The following is a 21,909-nucleotide window of genomic DNA, read 5'->3' as shown; positions in this document are numbered from 1 at the left end:
AGGACATGGACGTTGTAAAATGATTCTTTGCTTCTAACGGCCGTGTTCCATTTTATTCCTCAGGTTGAATGAATTGATAGCCATCTAAAAGGTTCTGGGTAAGTTCATATTCCCACCATTGTGCGCTGGAACACGAATGTCTTTATCGTGGCGGCACAAAGACTGATTTCTCTTCCTGCGTTTGTTCGCCTTGACAACACTGCTGCCCTCTGCCAAAGCGTGTGAAGTGTCGTACAGTTATAGCTACTCAGAGGCCAGCGTAATGCTGCCCCCTCGTTTTTGCTTATTGTCATGCTTATGCGGTAATTATGATAGCACATAAGAGAAAGAATGTTATTCTGCTAATGCCTTCGCAGCTTAACAGTTGCCGTTACGTCTTTGATGGCATGAATCTGTGCTGTAATAACGGATTTCAATGCCGCATCGTAAACTCGTGTGTGGTCAGGAAGAAGTCTCGGCTATTCATTTAAAAATTAAATTCGTGTTGCATGCCAGCGTTTTGCAACTTTCTTCATTCTTTATCGACTTCTAGCAGTTCACATAATTTTGTTCCGAATAAAAGGCGCGAGGGAAAGGATGGATAACTTATGTTGCGTGCTCTGACTTGTTTCTATTCTGTTTTTGTTTTTTTAAATTATAAATTACACGGATATTCATTCAGCAACACTGGAACATTATCCAAGACACCGTCAGAGTTGTTTCTAATCGTACTTGTTATGTTGAAATGTACACGAAAAGCAAGAAAGGCCACTTTAAACTTTAGGCCCAGTCTCGATTAGCCTTTGGGTGCATATAAGAGTACTTAAAACTCAACACATAAAGCAATATCTAAAATTAGTAAATTTAATTTCATTATTGCTCCTAAAAAGTAGCAAAAATCAAGAAAATTCAGTACAGAATAACAGTGGAATAGTGATTCATGAGAAATATGTTTTGTGTGAAGAAATAAATGAGGTGGTTTGTGCTATTTTGATGTTTTGCTACCCCCTGCACCATGTCATGAAGGCACGTGGGAGATGTGGAGCTAGGGCACACATTCACAATCTCGGCCATTTGTGAAGGTGATGTGGTCAGGACCGCGCTCCGGACGCCTTTGCCCCCATACCCTTCCCCCAAGTACCCAAGCTGGGTAAACCACAGAGCAGCGCCATGAAAGGACATTGCTCGAAAATTTCCCCATCTGAGATCACTCATCCCGGGAATCAAACCCAGGTCTGCTGCGTGCCAGCCAAACGCCCTTACGAATAGACCACTGCGACTCTCTGTTAGTCTTAGTGAATAGTAACAATACAGATGTATCTACTTCGAAAACAAGAATGGAATTTCATGTAAATATTTGCATTCCTTGTTGACACCTGAATCCACTAATGTATGACATCTGTCCCTCAAGAAAAACGTTTAAGTCGCACACTACAATATACTATGAGTTACGATCCTTAGAGAATTATTTTTCGTCGTGCACAGGTTTCCAAATTCTTTTTCTTGTATGATATAGTCTAATGACTGCATTAAAAGTTCCATTAAAATGGTGTTCGCAAAATTTGATCAATGACGCCATTCACAAGGCTCTTGGCGAAAGTTGGATTTCATGCAGACCAAACTGGCAAAAAAGTAACAACGTAACTTGAATATATTTTATGTCCTTCCTACTAACTATCTCAATAAATTTTCTAGAACTACGTCGTTAAAATGCTTTTCCAAGATTGCCTTCTTCTTCCGTTATATATTATGTTTGTTGTCAGTCAACATTCCTATAGGTGCGTCGGCACCTTTTTTTCTTTCTGGACAAAAAAGTTATATCAGATTTCAAATTATGCATGCAGGAGCAGTGGAATGTATAAATTTTTGTCTGGTCAAGTTACTGTATCTTCTATGTCTCACTCAACTTTTTTTAAAGATATAAAATGTGTTGTCCAAGTTGCCTATAGCCATGTCCGGCCAAATGCAGCAGTTTGGTTACCACACCATTTGTTTCGTTTTAAAGCGAATCAAAGTAATCACCCTCTCACCTCCTCACTTTAAAAGTACAAGTAATGAATCGACCCGTTGTGTGTTTCAGAACAGAAAAGCAAAACTTTTTGAAGCGTGCAAAATGGTTGTTCATATTAATTACACTCAATGGTGTCGTCAAGAAAATTTGGATTAAATAGTTTGGACTCTGCTAATCCTCTTTTTTTTCCCTTCTTGTCTATTATTCTTTATCTCTCCTTCTTTTCCTTCTAATTCTCTTCTCTTTTCTGTTTTTTCACTTTGTCTCTCTCTCTCTTCATCTCTTTCTTTTATCTTTCTTCATTTATTTATCTCTCTCTCTCTCTCTCTCTCTCTCTCCTTCCTTTATTCTTATGTTTCTGTACATTTCTATCACTTTATTTCTCTCTTTAACTCCCTCTTTCTAGCTCTCCGTGTGTGTTTACACAAGCAGTGCAATTAAAATGGACTACACGGGTTTTCCCATTTCCACATTTTCACACATTGGTAGCTTTTGCCATTGCAATGGAACGACTAAAATTTTAAAAATGTTTGGAGAAACTCAATTTTACACCTTTACTCTGTAATATAGCTCTATAATAATAATTTTAAAGGAATATTTGAATATCTTTGCATCTTGTTTTCAGACCGACAATAATTTTTACTGTTCTCATGAATAAAACGATCTGTATAAGGTTTTTAAAGAATTTTGAATTTAACTTAAGAGGAGTAACGCGCGACGATAAATAAAAAATAATAATCAAAACTTTCAAAGAGCTTCCATGCATAATGTAATCAATACGAAATTTGAATAAGTTAAAAAGAAAATAATACTTATATTGTTAAAATGGAATTCCAGCTATAAATGCAATGATAAACAAAAGCAAAATAAAAAGTCGAAAAATATAAATACATATTGCTGTATGTTCTTCAAACTTCTTCATATGTTCTGACGCTGAGAGCTACTGGTATATATTTGGATACAGCATGTACGCGAGTCGACTTAATTGCTTGACATTACAAGTCAAGGTTTGTAATGTACACAAATTATTTCTCCTTTCTGTACCTGACGTAATAATACATACATGTTGTTACTCATTGCACGACTTGTATACAGCATGACGCGCACATACTATGTAACTGTTCTATAAAAAGAATTACACCTACGCTTAAAAAGGAAAATAGATTAGCTCAAGTGCAGCGAGCGATGTCGACTTGTGGGGCAACTTTTTCTTCTTCTAACTCTCGAGTGGAATTGTGTGCTTTGATATCAGAACGGCGTGCTTTGAGTTTACGTTTTGAGCACCTGCCCCACTTGTTCATGTTCAAGAATGTGGTTTCAAAAGATATTCTTCCTGGCAGTTGTTCTCCGCTCGAACACCAAGCAAAAACAACAGGTGCATCGCCGGTCGGATCCTCAGCTTCCTAACATGTGCTGGGCGACTCGTTTCCAAGTAGTTTCCTAATTAAATACGTACTGGAAGAGGCAGGCCTTGAGAGATCTGCTTTGTGCTTCCTAGAAGAGATTTGCTTCTGAAATGGGGCTGTTTAGGGCTGACCACTCTTGCGTCTGCGTTGAATGGGCAAATAGGACCTCCTAGTAGATGCCATAATGTTGAGAGAAGACGATTATGCAAGTGAAGGTAACATGGGGAAAACAATAATATTAGAATGATGAAAGTGCTATTATTAGTTGGCTCTCCTATGCTTTTGTGTGTACAGTACATATAAACTTTTATTGCAATACAGATCACTTTATTGGAATAAACTGTTATTATAACAATATAAATTTGCATTGTGTTGAGCCGCTCAAATAAAATTAACGTAGTACGTATTTGTTCTTGAGTCATTTGTTTCTTAATGATCAACAGTTAGGGATTATACTGAGATGAGAGCGAGAACATTACGGCTTTTTAAATAGATATCAGGCTTCGATTTCCTAGATTCACGTTCTTGTCCGAAACTTTGATAACTATGTGACATTTGTAAATTTACCAAACCAAAATATTTTACTATGAGTCTTATTATGAAATACCAAACAGTTATCTACCTAATTAAAGGCATTTCTTTTAAAGTGTAAGCTCAATATTGTTTAACTATTGTTTCTTAACAGCGCTTGAGCAATGTAAGTACAATATCCATAACAATACATTATATCCCATTTTTCCACACTGCAATTTTTTGTTATATTGTTTTTCCTTTCACCTGTTATGACTATTTCGTATAGTCCGAATTTTTGCAGTTCGAGGTGGTTTCGCTCCCGTCCACCTCGAATTATCGGACTCAACTATCGTAATTAGAAAATTCATTAATTAATTGATTTTTGTTACTCGTCATCGCTTTTGTTCCACTTCTGGCTAACCGCGACGATGAATGATGAAATTGACGGACGGACGCTAAAATGAACACCAATGCCCAGGCCAGGATTCGAACCCAGGACCCCTGACACAGTAGCGTGCTCTGCTAACCACTCTTTTTTTTATAAAAGGAAATGCCCCCTACACGGAGGTATCTCCCACCATTCACTCTTTTTCTGACTTTTACACTTTTCAATTCTTACATTTTCTTTGTTTCTTATCAACTGGACGAACACAAATACCCATGCCTTACCCGGGACTCGAACCCAGAACCTCTGGCGTTGTAGCGCGCTTTGATAACCACTCTTTTTTTTTTTTTTTTTGTTAAAAGGAAATACCCCCTACACGGAGGTATCCTCCACCATTCACTCTTTTTCTCACTTTTACACTTTTCAATTCTTACATTTTCTTTGTTTCTTATCAACTGGACGAACACAAATACCCATGCCTTACCCGGGACTCGAACCCAGAACCCCTAGCGTTGTAGCGCGCTGTGCTAACCACATCGCCACGGAGGTCGACATCACTCCGCCACGGAGGTCGACACCACTCCGCCACGGAGTACGGCTTAATTCATTAATGGCAACTGTGAACTTCTGGAGATTGGTTGCATACATTCAGGATAAAATGCAGGTCCCTATCGGCGAGACGAGACATCAAATAGAAAAAAAAATGTTTTTAAGGAAAGGCGTATGTCTTAACGACAGGTTCAGCAGTGGTACGCTATATACGCGTATGTTGCTCATATATCGTTTTTTTAGACGATACTAAGACTTGATATTCGAAACCGAGACGAAAGTGAGGCAGATGTTTGTAAATCGAAACGAGGCACATAACTCGAAACATAAATGGGAAAAGAAAAAGAAACACAAAAAACAAAAAAAGAAGTAAACACAAAAAATCGAAACAGACTTATTCGGTGTCCTCAGCAGTTGGTATTTGTGTATTAGGTTTAAATTGATGGGGTAGTAGGGAATATCTTACTTTGCTCTTATTGAGGGCGCATTCCTGATTTCGAGGGACAGTTTTGCTCCACAGACGGGCAGTGGACACCGTGAAGGATTCTGTGTAGAAGTTTGAGTTGTGAAGGGGGTGGAGAGCTCTGAGATCTTTCTCGTGCGATCTGGCGTTGAGGCTATGGGAGTCAGAAAGGACAGAGAATATTCTAAAGAGGTAAGCGGTGTGTGTGTGTGTGAGTGTGTGATGGTTTGTGTGTGTGTTGCTAAGGTTACTACCCCGGATGTTTTAAAAGAGGGCGTGCGTAGGACAAGGACAATTTTCTTTCTCTAGGTAGACGAGTTTCGGCTTTTGTTTTAGGTACACTTAGGCTAATCGACACTGAACATAGTTTCAAGTGGGATCAGAACCACTATATGCCTCCATCGGTCCTGGTAGACAGGACTTAGCATTGTGCAGGGGTAAAAGTGGAAAAATGTGGGGGCAACTGTCCCCCATGCCCCCTAATCGCCGCCATCCTGGTAGCCTTGCATCAATGTTATAAAACTAAAACTACCGAATATTTCAGCGCAAACAGCAGACCTCTGGAGCCTACCTCTCTCCACAACAAACGTATTCATTTATGCAAGGACAAAACTGATTTTTTTTTCCAAAATTGTTATCTTCGAATCTTTTTATATGTTCATATTTAAATATTTCATGGTTCGAGGGGGGGCCATGGCCCCCCTGGCCCCTCCCCTGAGTACGGGCCTGTTCTAGGCCGAATATTAAACTCACGGTAGAAAATTTGCGATTTTTGGGGGTGCTCTTTACAGAATACGTGACAAACATACAGGGTTGCCACAATGTAGCTTGCCTCAAGTATTTGAGATTTTCATTTATTGGGGAAAGCGACTTTGTGCCCACCCTGTATGTTTAATTTGCGAGAGACACTAAATATCCCTAAATTACTAAACTTGCATCATTTTGCGACTAAATATGCATGAAAATGCATTTTATCCAATTGTAAACAAATTCGTAGGAGTAACGTTTTTCGTTGTTATTAAGTTTCTAAAAAATGAGGTCTTTACAAACGATACATTTGAGTGTGGTTTCAATTAGATAACACGAAGACAATAGCCAATCAACAAAAGTCAATATAATTTGCAATTCAGCCCTCAAAATAAACTTCGCCAAAATGTTGTCTAGTGATGCTTTAGAAAATTGTGAGGGTATATTGAAAAATAAAAAAAATAGGCGTTTTTTCCAACCGTTGGACGTTTCTTTACCTAAAACAAAGTAAATGAACATGCCAATGGATAAATTGCCTCTTCCTTTTTTAAGGAATGAAAATGTATGGCCGACGACAAAAGTAATAAGTCGAATTGTCCACCACCATGTTCATTCACGCTGTTTTCTGCAATATGAAGGTGATGAATTGAAATAGAAAACGCCAGTAAGCAAAGAATAACACCTGCTTAAGTGTCAACATGATTCCATTCCTTAAAATAACCTAGGTGCAGAATAAAAAATAAGGAAATTAGCGATGGACGATTTGCCTACTCTATTGTACTAAGCAGAGATTCCTTGACGCTTTGTTTCAATTCTTGAGAGTTAGATTTTCGTCGTATGAAACTGACATGGTTTATCTGCCTTATGCAATCAAAATGTTTCCGTACTCACTTCACCTACATGGTTTCATATTCTACGTTGATTAAAAGCGCATTCTCGTCATCAAGCAACAAAAGCACGAAAAGCATCAACTCGTGTATTCGGCAAAATATGCATTTATGCATATTCAAATAACGACATTGCTTTGGCTACTAGTTCAGGAATTATTTGAGTCACACAGCTTGTATAAGGCAAGACAGCTTATAAGATGCTATTAACGCCACCTACATACGCACAACACGAGTACCTAAAAGAAGTAAGTGCCAGCGTAATTGGTCTAGGTGTGGTAGATCTGTATTTTTTTTATTATTAAATGGTAGCTGCCTTAAGCTTCCTAATATGTGATTATACTCCCACAGAAGCCTAATCTCTCACTGCATGTTCTCCCTTTTTCTTTTTTAGTGCCGACGGTGTGGATCGAAAAGGGGAGCCACTGAAGTTCGGACAAGACTTCACGCTTTGCTTGGCCGGGACAAAGACAAATGAGGTAAGTATTCTCATAACCCCACTGTGTCTCTCTTTCTTCCCCCTACATCTCTCTCCCATAAGCACACACACACATACACCTGTGCACCGGAACTGTTTAATTGAGTGCCTACTTTAACTGTGGGAAAGCTGGTCTCTGACGAAAGGAAGGAGTGTGAGGAGGGAGACGAGGTCTCCTGAACGAAACGGCTGGTCGCTCACGCCGCAGAATTCAGTGCAAGGGGAGAGCTGGTCACGTGTGGACTGTGTATGTGTGTGTTCGTGTTGTTATCTCTCTCCGTGTTTCAAGCAATGGAGTATATTATCACGAAAACAGCCTTTTCAGTGAAGTACAATAAAGCGAAATGGAAGTGTGGAGAACTGTCAAGTAAGTACCTTCTTCTGATGTTTTTCATGTGAAATTTGGGAATGTTAATTGTACACCTTTCTATTAGAGGCGAACCTTACGAATAGCAGCCGACCTCCCTACGACGCCAGGTGTTCCGGGTTCGATCCCTGCCTGAGCATGGGTTGTCTTTGTGAGTGTCCTTTCAACAATTTCATCGTACCATCACTCGTTCTCATCGTCGCGGTCAGCCGAAAATGGCCCTATTCGATCAATCAATTGCGAATGAAAATTTAATGAGTCTCTATAGTTTTGTGATTACCGAAACGTTCTGTCAGAAAAGGTTGGGTTGGAATCTTAACCTAAATGACAACATGATACCATGATATACGTTTATCTGTGATGATAATGTGTTTGTATATCTATAGATTCATTAGTTACCAATGCATCACAATGACATAATTTAATCAACAACAACAAAACCCCTCATTTTGATGGATGTTCGCAAGTTTTTGTACGTTAAAGGAACGGACAGACTTTATTTTCCAGCTTTTGCTGATTAGGACAGTAAAATGATGGGCAGTGCAGTCCACTGCAATCGTATAATTCCTGAAAGCTTTTTCTGTAGATTTCCTGGACGGCTTCAGAATAGCATCTTAACGAAGGCCACGCGCGCTTATCTGCGTATCTCTTTCCTACTGTGGTCTTCACACCCCTTCAGTCTCTATTATAAGCCGAATGGCACAGAGAATATCATTAATTAAATAAACCAATCAAAAATCTCTGTTGTCTCTTGTTTTGCACAAAACAAAGTTTACATTAAATCTCATTGGTGTGTCTACACCACATGTCATTTTCACGTCTGTACAATTAACTTTTAGACATTGGTTCAGCACTTGACAAGAAAACGTCAATCTGAGTATGAGAAAGTGTGGGATATACTTTTACGCCTACTGTATCTCATGCAAACGGGATACGAGTTAAAATTTTGAATAAAATCAATGCTTAATAAACTAACAAATATTATATCAACAGTCAATTTTCCCCTTTAAAACTCTCAAACGTATCTTTGGATAAGTTATTAATTTTAAAATAACAAATAATGAATGTACCTTGAAATGCATATATTTATGTATAATTTACAGGAGAGAGTGATACGAACTAAATGAAAAAGTTTCATAAATGTATAAAATTATAAGGAACACGAATCTATTGGTTTGAATTGGTGTTTTAAATCCACTTTATGCACAGATAGGCTAATCGAGACTGGGCCTACAGTTTAAAGTGGGATCGAACCACTATGTGCCCCCACCGGGTATCGAACCCGGGACCCCTTGAATACAAGGCGACGACGGAACACGAATCTATACTTGTTACCTTGCACATCACATAAATCTTATATAATCACCGTTTTTAAGTAGTAAGTAACATTAGATATAAAAGGTAAAGTTCCCCGTGCATTTTGCATCATACCATGAAGCATATATAGGGGGATGTGGGGATCGGCCATGTTGGAGGTGATGTGATCAGCACCACGCTCAGGCAGCTTTTACCCATTTAGTTGAGGTTGGGTGAGCCCCAGAGCCGTTTTATGCGGGACAAGTCCGAAAAATTCCGATCTTAGATCACCCACCCCCGTGGATCGAAGCCGGATCTGTCGCGTGGCAGTCAGACGCCCTACCGATTAGACCACAGCAGCTCCATCAATTTGAAATATTTGTATTGGGGGCGAAGTACAAACTGACATCAACATTAATTTAAAAGGCCACCAAAACTTTTTATGGGCGCTATATTGTTTACTCTTTACCAACTGTTTTTTTTTCCTTTAGCTCGTTTAGCGCAGTCTTGTCTTAGAGATGCTCGCAATCTTTATTTTAAGGCCATTTGTAAGAAGACGAGTATATTTGTGAGGATTACGTAATACGGAAATGTTGTACAAAGTAAAAAAAATAATCATGACACAAACTTAATCCACGCTGAAGTGGTGAACTTTTGTTCAAAGAAAATAGTTACTTTTTTTCTTATAGGGAAGACGTTTGAAGTAATCAACAAGATGGAAAGAGTCGAATGGGACTATAATGGCATACCCGTACTCTTGAAAACAACTATTAACTCTCACTAGTTACACATGAGAACAAGTTTTAAGCTGAAGCCAACCTTTAAAGAAAGCAACCATTTGCGCCAGTATTTGCACTGGGCGAACTCTTCCTTGAAAACCATTCAGTGTAATAAGTGGTTATGAAGACTGAGCTTGTAAAAGGCAGAGGTGTTGCCAAATTTTAAAGTTTTCTCTTTTTAAATAATACTCTTGACCAAGTTGTTGTTTATTTAAGCAAGCCAGTTCATCTAACTTTAGAGAACGTGATTTTTTGGAACTGTTAGACGAGCTCCTGAAGTTAAGTTTTTGTTTTGAGTTTTTAAGGCGAAATACTATAATACACATCGTTATTGCAGTGTGTAACGTTGAACTAGGGTCGAGGATAAAAACAGCGTGTAGCCTCTACCGAGATCGTTACACACCAGTTGTATTACGAAAACGAAATTCAAAGTGCTAATAGGCTATACGTACATGTTTTTGGTATTTAGGGATACATTAAATCTGACCACATCCCCACTAATTTTTCTCGCGCTTTCACCGCGTGCATACCATTCGATCTAAAAGTATTTTTCTGTACTAACATCAGGGCCCCACAAAACATATGGGGTACCTATATTACTGGGAAACACCAAGAAAAAGTCCCATGAAACACCTGGATATACGTATTCTCGCGTCTATAAGCCGTACTTTTTTCCCCGAAAAGTGGGCCAAAAAATGGGGTGCGGCCTATACACGTGAATGATAAGAAAAGCATGTGCGGCTTATACACGCGAATGAAAGAAAGTGCAGCTACTGCTAGGATACTAAAATACGTACGTTGGTTTGTTATCTTTATGACATAACGGATTCATTAACAGCAAATCCAACAACAATGCATCTGTAGCAGGCTTTGCAACAATATGATATCTTATCTTTAAATATTTTTTTGCAACAATATGATATCTTTAAATATTTTTTGCAACAATATGGTAATATCTTATCTTTGAGCACGAATCATCCTTACTGTCGTATTGATCTGGAAACCATTCAGTAAAGTGAAGTTGTTAAAGAAGGTTGTGGGCCTGAGGTCAAGCTTGGTACTATCAAAGGCAGGATGTCTGGCAGAAGAATTAGCTACGATGCTCATTTTAAACTTCAAGCGATACGATATGCTGAAGGAAACGGCAACAGATCTGCAGCGCGATATTACGATGTGGACGAGTCTAACATTCGTCGATGGAGAAATCAGAAGGAACAACTTGCTGTATCAAGTGGCAAGAGAAAGACATTTCGTGGAAAAGGAGCCAAATTTCCACAGGTAAAAGAAGAAGTTTTGGCCTTTGTAAATGAGAGAAGTGCTGGCTATGCTGTAACCGTAGACATGATACGTTTTCAAGCTCGTGAAGTAGCTTCAAGGTTAGACATCATTCGTCAAGCTTTCCGAGCTAGTGCGGGATGGTGTTCACGTTTTATGCGTAGAAAAAGTTTATCGCTTCGCCGTAGGACAACAATTGCGCAACATTTCCCTGCAGACTTTGATCAGAAAATTGTTAAATTTCACAAATACGTGATTCGAATGCGAAAGTCCAATGATTATAGCTTGTCTCAGATCGGCAACGCGGACGAAACACCTATTTACTGGGACATGCCTATGTAAAGCACAGTTGCACCGAGAGGCTCGCACACCGTATCGATCAAGACCACGGGTGGAGAGCAACAACGATGCGCTGCAATGTTGGGTGTTCTCGCGGATGGAAGGAAACTGCCACCGTATGTTGTGCTGAAGCGTAAGAATGTGCCAAAGGAGGCATTTCCGCCGGGTATTATCATACGTGCCCAGCAGAAAGGATGGATGGAAGAAGAACTGGTATTGGACTGGATAGACAAAATGTGGAATAGAAGGTCTGGTGCATTGCTGAAGCAAAAGAGTTTGCTGGTGTGGGGCAGCTTTCGTGGTCACCTAACAGACAGAATACAGACAAAATCGCAACAGTTGAAAACGGATGTAGCTGTGATTCCTGGGGGTCTAACGTCTGTACTGCAGCCCCTAGATGTTTGTGTAATTCGCTCGTTTAAAGCTGCGTTCCGGCGTCTGTATAATGACTGGATTAGTGCAGGAAATCACGAGCTTACAGCAAAAGGAAAGATCAAACGTCCGACTGTCAAGCAAGTGTGTGAATGGATTCTGGCAGCATGGGAAAGTGTAAAGTAGGAGACAATTGTGAAGGGTTTTCTGAAGTGCGGCATATCCAATGCCCTAGATGGTACCCAGGATGAAATGTTGTGGGATGATGATGTTAGTGATGAAGATGACAATACCTTGTGCAGAAAATATTTCAACGACAGTGAATAAGGGCTTTGTGGACTCAAACTGAATGATACGGTATTAATATGTAGATCATTGCGCTAAAATAAAGGTTAAAATACTTTTAAAATACTTACTTGAAATTGGCTACCTACGCAAAAGAAAGTCAATCGTGCGGCTTATACACGAGAAATTGTATTTTCCTGAAATCTAAGGCCAAAAAAGGGGGTGCGGCTTATACACGCGTGCGGCTAATAGACGCGAGAATACGGTAAACGCGCATTAGCGGAGTTTTAGCGGTGAGGAGATAATGTAAGAAATGAAAACGGACGAAACTGACCGATTATACACGTATGGTCAGTAAACAGACACACAACTTCAGATCCCCGTTTTCCACTTTACGTAGTATGTGTAGTTCCATTCGACCAATCTGTGCATGACTTCAAAATACGCTTTGCAAACTTTTTTTAAAATCTTCAAATGGCAGTGTTATAATATAGAATCAGAAATTTAATGTAATTGTTGTCCAATCTCGTAATACTCTTAACCATAAATAGGTGAGGCGAAAATACAAGGGTTGGTTAAAAAGTAATGGCAACACTGGTATAATACTGACTGTATTGGCAGAGGAGCACGTGTTACATTCCTTCAAAGTAATCGCCCCTCATCTCTACGACCTTCTGTCACACGTATGGAAGGCGTCGTACACCGTCAGCGCGTCCATCTCTGTCGATGTCCCGCAGTGACCGCCCTATAGCACGTATGATGGCTTCGCGCGTGTCGTAGTGCTTCCCGCCCAGTGGTTCCTTCATTTTGACAAAACGGTCGTAATCACACGATCTCATACCGGTGAATACGGCGGATGTTCCAGTACCTCCCACTGCCAGTTATGCAGGAGCGCCGTCACATTGTTCGCAGTGTGACACCTTGCATTGTCAAGCAGGATGATGGGACACCGTGCCGTTGCTTCCTTCTTAATGCGAGACGAAGGTGGTGTTGCAAGAAGGTGCAGAAGTAGGCTGCGTTGACCGTCTGCCTGAGAGACGTTGTTCTTCTTGCCTAAACATATTGTTAGGGCGCTTGCACTCTCGTCCTCTGCTTCAGAGCACTGCTGTTTTTGACTGAATAACATACAATCGCTCCCACTCACTATACTTCCTCGTCTGACATTCCTTTATCAGCCACGAAACGCTTGTGGCGCTGTGAATCACCCCTTTCACGGGACAGCAGTGTTGCCATTACTTTTTATCCAACCCTTGTATTATTTTCCACTCTACTATATTTTTATTCTATAATTTCCATGACAATTGCAGATATGGGAATGCAGTAGCGGATGCAGAAAAGTTTCAATGGTGGGGCCTAGGACAGTACATTTTTTTCATGTAAATAAAGCTCTCGCATGATAAATCTGTAGTGGTCAAAATAATATATTTCAGTTATGTTTCTAAATTTAGTCCGCTGCATCTGCATCTCTTACGAAGATGAGATGACACCGGTACATTTTACCTTTGGAGTATTCATTCTTTTTTGATGAACTCATACTGCAAGTTTTTTCATAAAATATCAGTTTAATAAGACATACACTGCAAATACATAAATATATATTGATATGGTGCAGAATGTCATTGCTTCTTGGAAAAAAGTACAAGAAAACTGACCCGAAGAGTCCTTTTGCGTACCTGTAGTAATTTTAAAAAAATGACGATGCTGTCGTAACGTACACATCATCCCCGTATGCTGAGATCAGTTATTTGACCAGTTCACAACCTCATCCTATTCCAGCTCTGTCTGCATAATGCCATATTGTATTTTAGTTAACGAGACATTTTGTTAATAACATATCAACAGAGGGGCCCATGGATCCACCCCTAAATCCGCCCTTTGGAATTTACCCGTTTTGTCAATGGTTGCCGGTTGATACCCCGACTTTTTTTTTAAGACTATCTGAGCAAAAGAGGGGTTATAACCCCCACCAAGAGCCAGTGTTAAGGGCATTTTTCTTTTCAGCAGCCTGATTCCATCAACAGTTTCATTTAACGAAACTTTCACTATTTCTCAACGAAAATTAATGCATGAAGTAGGCGGATAATAGGCGAGCAGTTATAAAATACACAGGCACTGGCGTACGCAAAGGGGAGCTGAAGGGACTATAGCGTTCTCCGAAATTTTGATAAAATTAACATTTTCAAACAAAGGCAGTGAAGGATTCGGGAAAAACCAGAGCGGTAAATGCAAACTCACCTTAAAATGACCCCTGATTGCCATTTTTGAGAGTGAAACGTTTTTAATATACCTTATATATCATATTGTTTATACCGCCCACCTAAAAAGCAGATGTGTAGTACTATCCTACTTGACAATTCCAGCAACCTCGGAAACAAATCCTACGTACGCCAGTGTACACAGGTAATTCGAATCTGTTACGTAAGACCAACATTAAGCACCTCACTCCTCACTATCTTATGTAAGCAGGCTGGTAATTTTGAGGGAAATGCCTTGCACTACGTTTCTGTCAGCTTTCACTATTGTTCTCATAGCCCGTAAGGGAAAGTTTAAAGCGTAATAACAAAGATAAAAAAGATTCATCTTCTCGACAAGCTTCACAATAAGGATACAAGTAATATATTTTCGGTTTGTAGTCTGGCGCATACAATATAAATATTAAGCTTTATTCTTGGTAAGGTAGTCGCCCTATGTACTTGAACTCATATGTAATTATTTGTATTTCCTTCGCCTTGTCTTCCATTTCTACCTCCCTTGGTTAGTCGTGGCGATGATGATGAAACAACCATATCTTTGGAAGGATTCGAACCTAAGATTTCTGACATCGTAGAAAGTTATAACAGCTCAACCACGGAAGTCGGCTGGAAATGCATTAAAGAAGACAGTTTGCAGTTTCCTGTGAAAATAAATTAGAATGACTGTTTTCCGATTATGTTATCCATAATTACGTGCGTGTTGACATACATCGAAGATAATATCGACCTTACAGGGCAACGACAATGTACAGGCACCGGCAATAAAACGTCATTTCAGTCTTCTTACTTAGATGTAATTTAAATATTGCAACATCAGTATTATACAGTAACCCGAAAAAAAAATAGGACATCTAGAGCCTGATACATCTGCTTCCCTGCAATGCGTTGTGTGTGTGTGTTGCCTAACAATACGGCGGTTGCAGAACTTGCCATTGAAAATTTGCTTTAAAATCCTCTCGTCACCGTATTGTTAGGCAACACACATACTACGTTGTAGGGAACCGAATATTTGAGTATCTACATCCCATTGTTATTGGCGGTTACTGTATGATACTTATGTAAGTACAATTACAAGTTGCAATATTTAAATTACATCTAAGTAAGAAGGCAGTAAGAATACAGAAACTAAATACTTTCGGGGCTGTAGCAGAGCTCTGACTTGGCTTCTACCGATTGGCACTAGTTTTGAGTACTGAAGGAGTTTCTAGGAGGTAAAAAGTCGACTTCATAGAACTTGTGCAAAGCTGGTTTAACAAGCACCCTTCAAGTACAGTAATCCAGTGTTTCCAGTGCCGGATCTACAATCCGCAAAACTCCGCAGTGCGGGGGGGGGGGGGCGCGGGGCGGAGACAAGTAAGCTTTTAGGGGCCCTCAACCATTGACATAGAGGGTTCACGTATGTAAAATATAAACGTAGTTACTCAGGGGTACAGAAATGAATACAATATCTACAGGTAAAGTTAAAGTTCCCTATGCATATAGCACCGTGCCATGAAGGCACATTTAGGGAATGGGGGGGGGGGGGGGGTAGGTCCCCACATATTTTCGATGTCGGCCATCTTGGAGGTGATATGTGATCAGCACCACGCTGCGGCAGCCTTTAGCTGCCCATACCATTTGATTTGAGGCTGGGTGGGCCCTAGAGCCGCTTTATGCGGGGACAAAGCCGGAAAAATTCCGACCTTAGGTCAACCACCCCAGATTTTCCGTGGCAGTCAGACTAGAGTCAAATCAGTCTAGACTTTTACGAGAAATGCCGGGGCAAAGGTTCCTTCAACCGATCTCTAATCAGGAAAAAGTTTATAAAGTGGGATCCGTACCACTATGTGCGTCCAGCGGGCATAGAACTCAGGACCCCTTGACTACAAGACGACGACGTTATCACTACGCCATCGGAGAGGCTCGAATGTGGATCACGGCGAGCAAATTAAACATTTCTGTCGTAAGGGATGCAATATAATCGAAATATTGACTGACTTTAGCAGCTAAAGAAAAAGCATAGTGAATGTAGGGAACGTTCTTTTCCCCATAGCATTGAAATATCAGCTGCTTGTCCAAGGAGAGTAAACTACAACCGTTAACCACTCATAGTAGCGTGATGGTTGATATGTCTAGGCTGTTCGGGTAAAGGCACATGTCATCCATCAACTGCAATTTTCTATTGCTTTCATCTAAGTCATACTGGCTCAATTAAATAAAATATTATCCGTATAATTTTATGTTGGACATGTGTAAAGATTCAACACGGTGATGGTCCAACATGTATGTCATGTCTGTAATGTTTGCTATTAAAAGTATAAACATAAACAACTATCTGCTGTAAAATTAAATATTTTGACTTTTTCCCGAACAGCCTAGACATTATCTAGCATCTTTTGTTAGGGCATAACGATCTCTGACTGTTTCCCAATTGTAATCCCCCCTCTCTCTCTGCAGACTGAATACCCTCTACAAAATTTTCACTTTCTTGCCCACCAATCCGGACACTGATTGGCGTTTCAGTCAAGAGTGTACAAAAAAAGAAAACCTCTATCGTTACACTGCAAAAAACTCAAAATGTGGCTCCTCCTTCTATGTAATCAACAATTGAAATATAGTCAGAACAAGATTTGAATATTACAACGTCATATCTTATCTTGAGAGAAGTGTCAATATAAGAACCTGAAGACTTCATTCGGGTCGTTAGCATCTTCGACTCACTTCCTCTCAAGCGTGTGTATGTACGAGAGCAGGGGAAGGTATGCATATGTAGATGGACTTAAGTGTAAAGGACCTGAATATTTTGATGGTTGTTCATTGATGAGTTAGCATAATTTGGATAGCGTGTGGGAAGAACGCTGCAATTTGCCATCTGTCATGGTCTGTGATGAAATATCAAGAGAATTTGCATAATCGTATATTTTTCAAATGAATTGTCTTGGCATATGTTGAAAGAGTTTGGTGAACACAAGTCGCTCCAAAGCATCACTCCATTTGGAAGCGCGGCAGAACCAATAGGATCTCTCCTCTGAAGCAGAAATGGCTGTTTTTCACGTGTACGCTATTATGTCAAAGGTTTTAGCGGCAAGAAAACTTTTTCTTCTTCAAAGTTTGCTTCAAGTCCACCTTATGCTCGTACAGGTAAATCGAGATTGGACCTAATATTTAATGTGAGATCCGAACTGCTGTACTCCGCAGGAAATCAACCCAATGACCTCATGAGTACAAGGCGACAGAGTTACCAATAAGAAATTGATAGGCGCTAGAACTAACGAAACTGTAACAACAGTATCACTGAAACAAGTATCAAACTACTTTTTAAACAACAATAATGATACGTGGTGATATTTTTCAAGAAATTACACTAGCTGGAAAGAAATTGTGACAAAGAATGCACAATTAATAGGAGGGTTGTTAAAGGTGCAGTAACCCATAAATTATAATGGGTTTTATTGGATTCCGCAACAGAACCGGAACCTTTTTTCTCGCAAAATTTAAATTCATCCTGAAGAAAAAAGGTTCCTGGACCGTATTTACATTCATCCGAAAAAAAGGTTCCTGGACCGGCTTAAAATACTTTAGCCTACAGATAAAAATGTTCTTTGCGGTCTAGAACGCATTTACGCTTGCTGATTTTCTCTCCTGGACCGGAATTGAATTTATTTAAAATTCCTGGACCTTTAACAACCCTGACTAATAGTATGTTAATATCAATTCATGTTTCACCGACCTCCGTGGCGGACTGGTTAGCATGGCCCGGTATTCCTCCAGGGGTCGCGGGTTCGAATTCATGCCTTGGCATGATTGTTCTTTGTGAATGTCCCTTCATCAATTTCATTATATCATCACTTATTGTCATCTCCGAGATCAGCCAAAAGTGGCAGAAAAGCGAAGGAAAATAAACCAAATGAATCAATTCGTGTTTCATTCTGGCTTAAGGAAGCAAATATATCCGGTCGTTGTTTGTATAATCTCTCGCAACGCAGTTGTATTAATTACCTAAAATTAGAAAATGAACGTGAATTATTCATTTAAAGAGTCCTTCATTTACTTGACTATTGTTTAATAAGTTTATGAATGCAAATATCCGTGGAATAAAAGTGAAAGCCATAAAAAATAAAAACAAGAACTACGGACGGTTTACACAATTACATAATACATGTCGGAACATACGAATAGAGTATTCAGTATTCTCATATTCGTAATCCCAACGTTTCAAAATGTTAAAATTTCTTGTTGTACGTTCAAGAAAAACATATTTTCGTGTACAAATTCAGACGCCAGTCATTTCTATTGTATCTAAACAGAAAGTGTTTTAGAACACGAAACGAATTGTAATTTAATAACGATAATGGAATTTAGCGTTAATCACTTAGGCAACCTATATTCATAAAGTGTAACTTGATATCCTTTTTTATTTTGATCATTTTTGTATATTGTCTGTTATTGATACTCACGTGTAATCCTCTTAAAATCACCAGTTTGCTTCTCAACAAACACTGTATTCTGTTACAAGAAACCGTGTAAAAAACAGAACCGGTCTACTGAAGAACAACTCTCCTCACGTAGGAGCCTGTGCTCGTATCTTCTTGCCTACATTCAAAGTTATCATTTCCTTTGTGTGACCTGAATTCAGAATGGGTGATGAATCAGTTTATACGAGGTGCAGGTTTTACTGATCGTTCTTAATTTTGCCTGGCGTAGGAAACACCGCATAGAAAGTGCTTCATTTGGGTTTCGACCTATTTCAAAACTGTTGCTTACCCATGCAGATACGCGCATTTGGTAGAATTTATTATTGTTTACTGGCTGATAACTTATCTGGACACTTTTTAGCATGTTCGCCGATGAGATTTCAACAGTAGTCAGGTTGGACGTATCAGAAGCGATTCCCATGGCCTTCCGCAAATTTCTGTGCCAACTCACCGCGAAGATTAATATCGTCGTGTAGGATGATGCATGGGCTGCTTTCACTCGCATAAATCATGTCTGGCGAAACCATTACTATCTGAGACCACTAATTTTATGCTCGCGCTCGTTTCTTGCTACCTTTCTACTATGTTTATTGCTTTGCACTGTTAACCTGTCGTATCTCTTATTGTAAAGAATTCGTCATACGGAAGCGGAAACAAAAATGTATGAGAAATTTTCGAATCATAATAATCCTTGCGTGATTTGTCTTGACATCCTTTTGTTACTAAATTCAAATCACTGTCAAGCTAGTTACTCCATTTATTTCGTACGGGCAGCTAAATGGTAACGAACCTTTTAAGTTTTGCGTAGGACGTCAACCGGCGAAAATGCCCCAACCCACTTCAGAGAAACCGATATCCTTCAATTGTTTCATGGTTATGCAAGCTTTTTGATTATATCAGTACTTTTTTTTGCTGAGTGCATGTAAAACCAGCTATGCATAAGTTCATTGACCTCGACTTTATTGTCGACTTTTCCTACTAGGAACTCCTTCAGTGGTCAAAACCACTGACAATCGGACGAAGTCAAGTCAGGGATGTATGCTGGATGAGGCAGAACATTCCTTATTGGTTCATGTCATTATTAAAATGATAGTGTGAGAACGAGTTTGACTTAAAAAAGAAACTAAGTAGAGTGAATTTGCTGACTACATTTTCAAATAGAAACCTAACTACACTGGACATTGTTGTTTGTAACTAGTGAAATAAAATACACAATTTGAACCCCAAAACACGACACTGCACATTTACTTTTTTGGCCAATTGTACTCTCTTCCATTTCACAATCATTTCCCGAACCTCCCCGATGGGACATTGGTAACGTTGTCGCATTTTAATAAAGAGGCTCCGGGTTCGATACCCTGTGGAGGCACAAAGTGGTTCGGGTCCGACTTTAAACTGTCCAGATTAGCCTTTCTGTGGACTTTAAAACCAAACTCAAACAATCATTTCTAAACTGTACTCGAAGTATAGTTAAATTTTTCAAGGCTTGTCCTCTTCGTTGAGAAAAACCTGTATGTTTCGTTGTGCAGCGTTGCTCCAGACTTCTTGCTTTTAGACATTGTAACAGAAACTGACTGATTCCGTGAAGGCGCGGATCATTACGGGTAAAGCGTTTGGTAACACACACACATTCGGATTATACTGGATTAGACAAAAATCCCGAGGAAATAAAATCTTCTGCCCGATTTCAAACATGGATCGAAGAGCTCCTGTTGCTTGTCACCCACTTTAGTAGCTACGAAATTTAGAAGACTGAAAACCTGCGAGGGAAAAATTGTTTTGGAAAATGGAGCTATGCCTTCCTACATCCCACTTCCCCTCTCTCCGTCATGGTGAACCTGACAGTGTGAAGATGCCAATTCACACACACACACACACACACACCAATGCAATGTAGTAGGCTTCCGTCACTACCGGAATCTGGCCGTTTGAAAGAAGAGACTAAGGCACAAGAGTAAACTGAATTCTCGTTTATATTTGAACCGTCCTCGTATATTGTACTCTTACGAAAAGTAGAATTTCTAACTTGAAACAACACATAATAATCTTTACAAAGCTGCAAGTTAGGAAATAGACAAGTATGAAGCACCTGGTGCTAATAAGAAAAGGGGGTAAAAACTCGCTAAGTTTTGTCATGGTACGTAACGTTTGGTCTGTCAGTAAATCAACAGGACATATCTCACAATCTAACTCAGCAGATTGTAAAGGAGCGGCGTGACGCAGTAAGACGTGGTACGTCGAACTCGGTTATGCATGAGGGAGTCGTGTTTCTTTTCTATGAGTCGTAAAATGTTTGTCAAGGATTTATGAAAGAAAAAGTTTCATCTGCTCTTGACGTACGTTTTTGTTATTTTTCACGTAACGTGAGAGTTACAATGAGGACTAAGGTTGTAGATGCAGTGCCCCCTCCCTACCCTAATTTATATGCCTCTGCAATATAGATGTTCATGAAACAGTGAATATACACATTAACATTAAATCGTGTCTTTAGAAAGTAAGCAACATTTACGTGATTAACAACACAATGGGAGAATACATTTTAAATGTATTCATTGTTGAGATATCTTGGTTTTGTTCCCCTTGTTCGGTTTTAATCCTCCCTCCTTTTTCCTTAAAGTTTTATCAATGCAACTCGGCTTAATGAATCGTGTGGACATCCACTGATGAGGAACTTTGGATTTAGAACGAATTGAGTGGCGTGTCGGGGAGGGGTGGGGCGATCGGAATTCTCACTTCGGCCTAACTTTTCAGTTAAAAGAAAAGTAGGATACATAAGATTTCGAAATTTAGGTTAACGAAATCATAGCCACAACGTAATTTGTCTCTTTTGCAACGCTACCCTCTGTATATGCATGTCTCTCTCTGTGTGTGTCTGCCTGTGTTTGTGGGTGTGTGTGTTTTCTAGGGAGCGTAAACAATTTTGATGCAAAGTTATTATTAAGAGGTGATGGTGCATTTTATTCATACGTGAATGTACATTCATACATATTTTGCCGGTGTGTGTATCAAGAAATGTAGAGCAGAGCAAATTCAGTCCAAGGTATCTGTCTTCGGCAATCATCATCCTTTTAC

The 21,909-nt window shown here is 39.6% G+C and overlaps 1 protein-coding gene across 1 annotated transcript in view; it reads left to right on the top strand.

Annotated features, from left to right (window-relative positions):
* Positions 1–21,909, top strand: part of LOC145994698 (cilia- and flagella-associated protein 161-like) — a 130,593-nt gene that overhangs the window by 66,741 nt on the left and 41,943 nt on the right. The window contains exon 4 of the mRNA XM_083130867.1: positions 7,335–7,419. Coding sequence (XP_082986993.1) covers positions 7,335–7,419 — 85 coding nt within the window. The remainder of the gene's footprint in view (positions 1–7,334; positions 7,420–21,909) is intronic.

This window comes from Lepisma saccharinum, chromosome 11 (assembly GCF_977018435.1).
Source record: "Lepisma saccharinum chromosome 11, izLepSacc3.1, whole genome shotgun sequence".
In the NCBI taxonomy this organism is placed as follows: domain Eukaryota; kingdom Metazoa; phylum Arthropoda; class Insecta; order Zygentoma; family Lepismatidae; genus Lepisma; species Lepisma saccharinum.
Note: the sequence above shows the minus strand (reverse complement) of the source record. Positions and strands in the feature narration are given on the sequence as shown.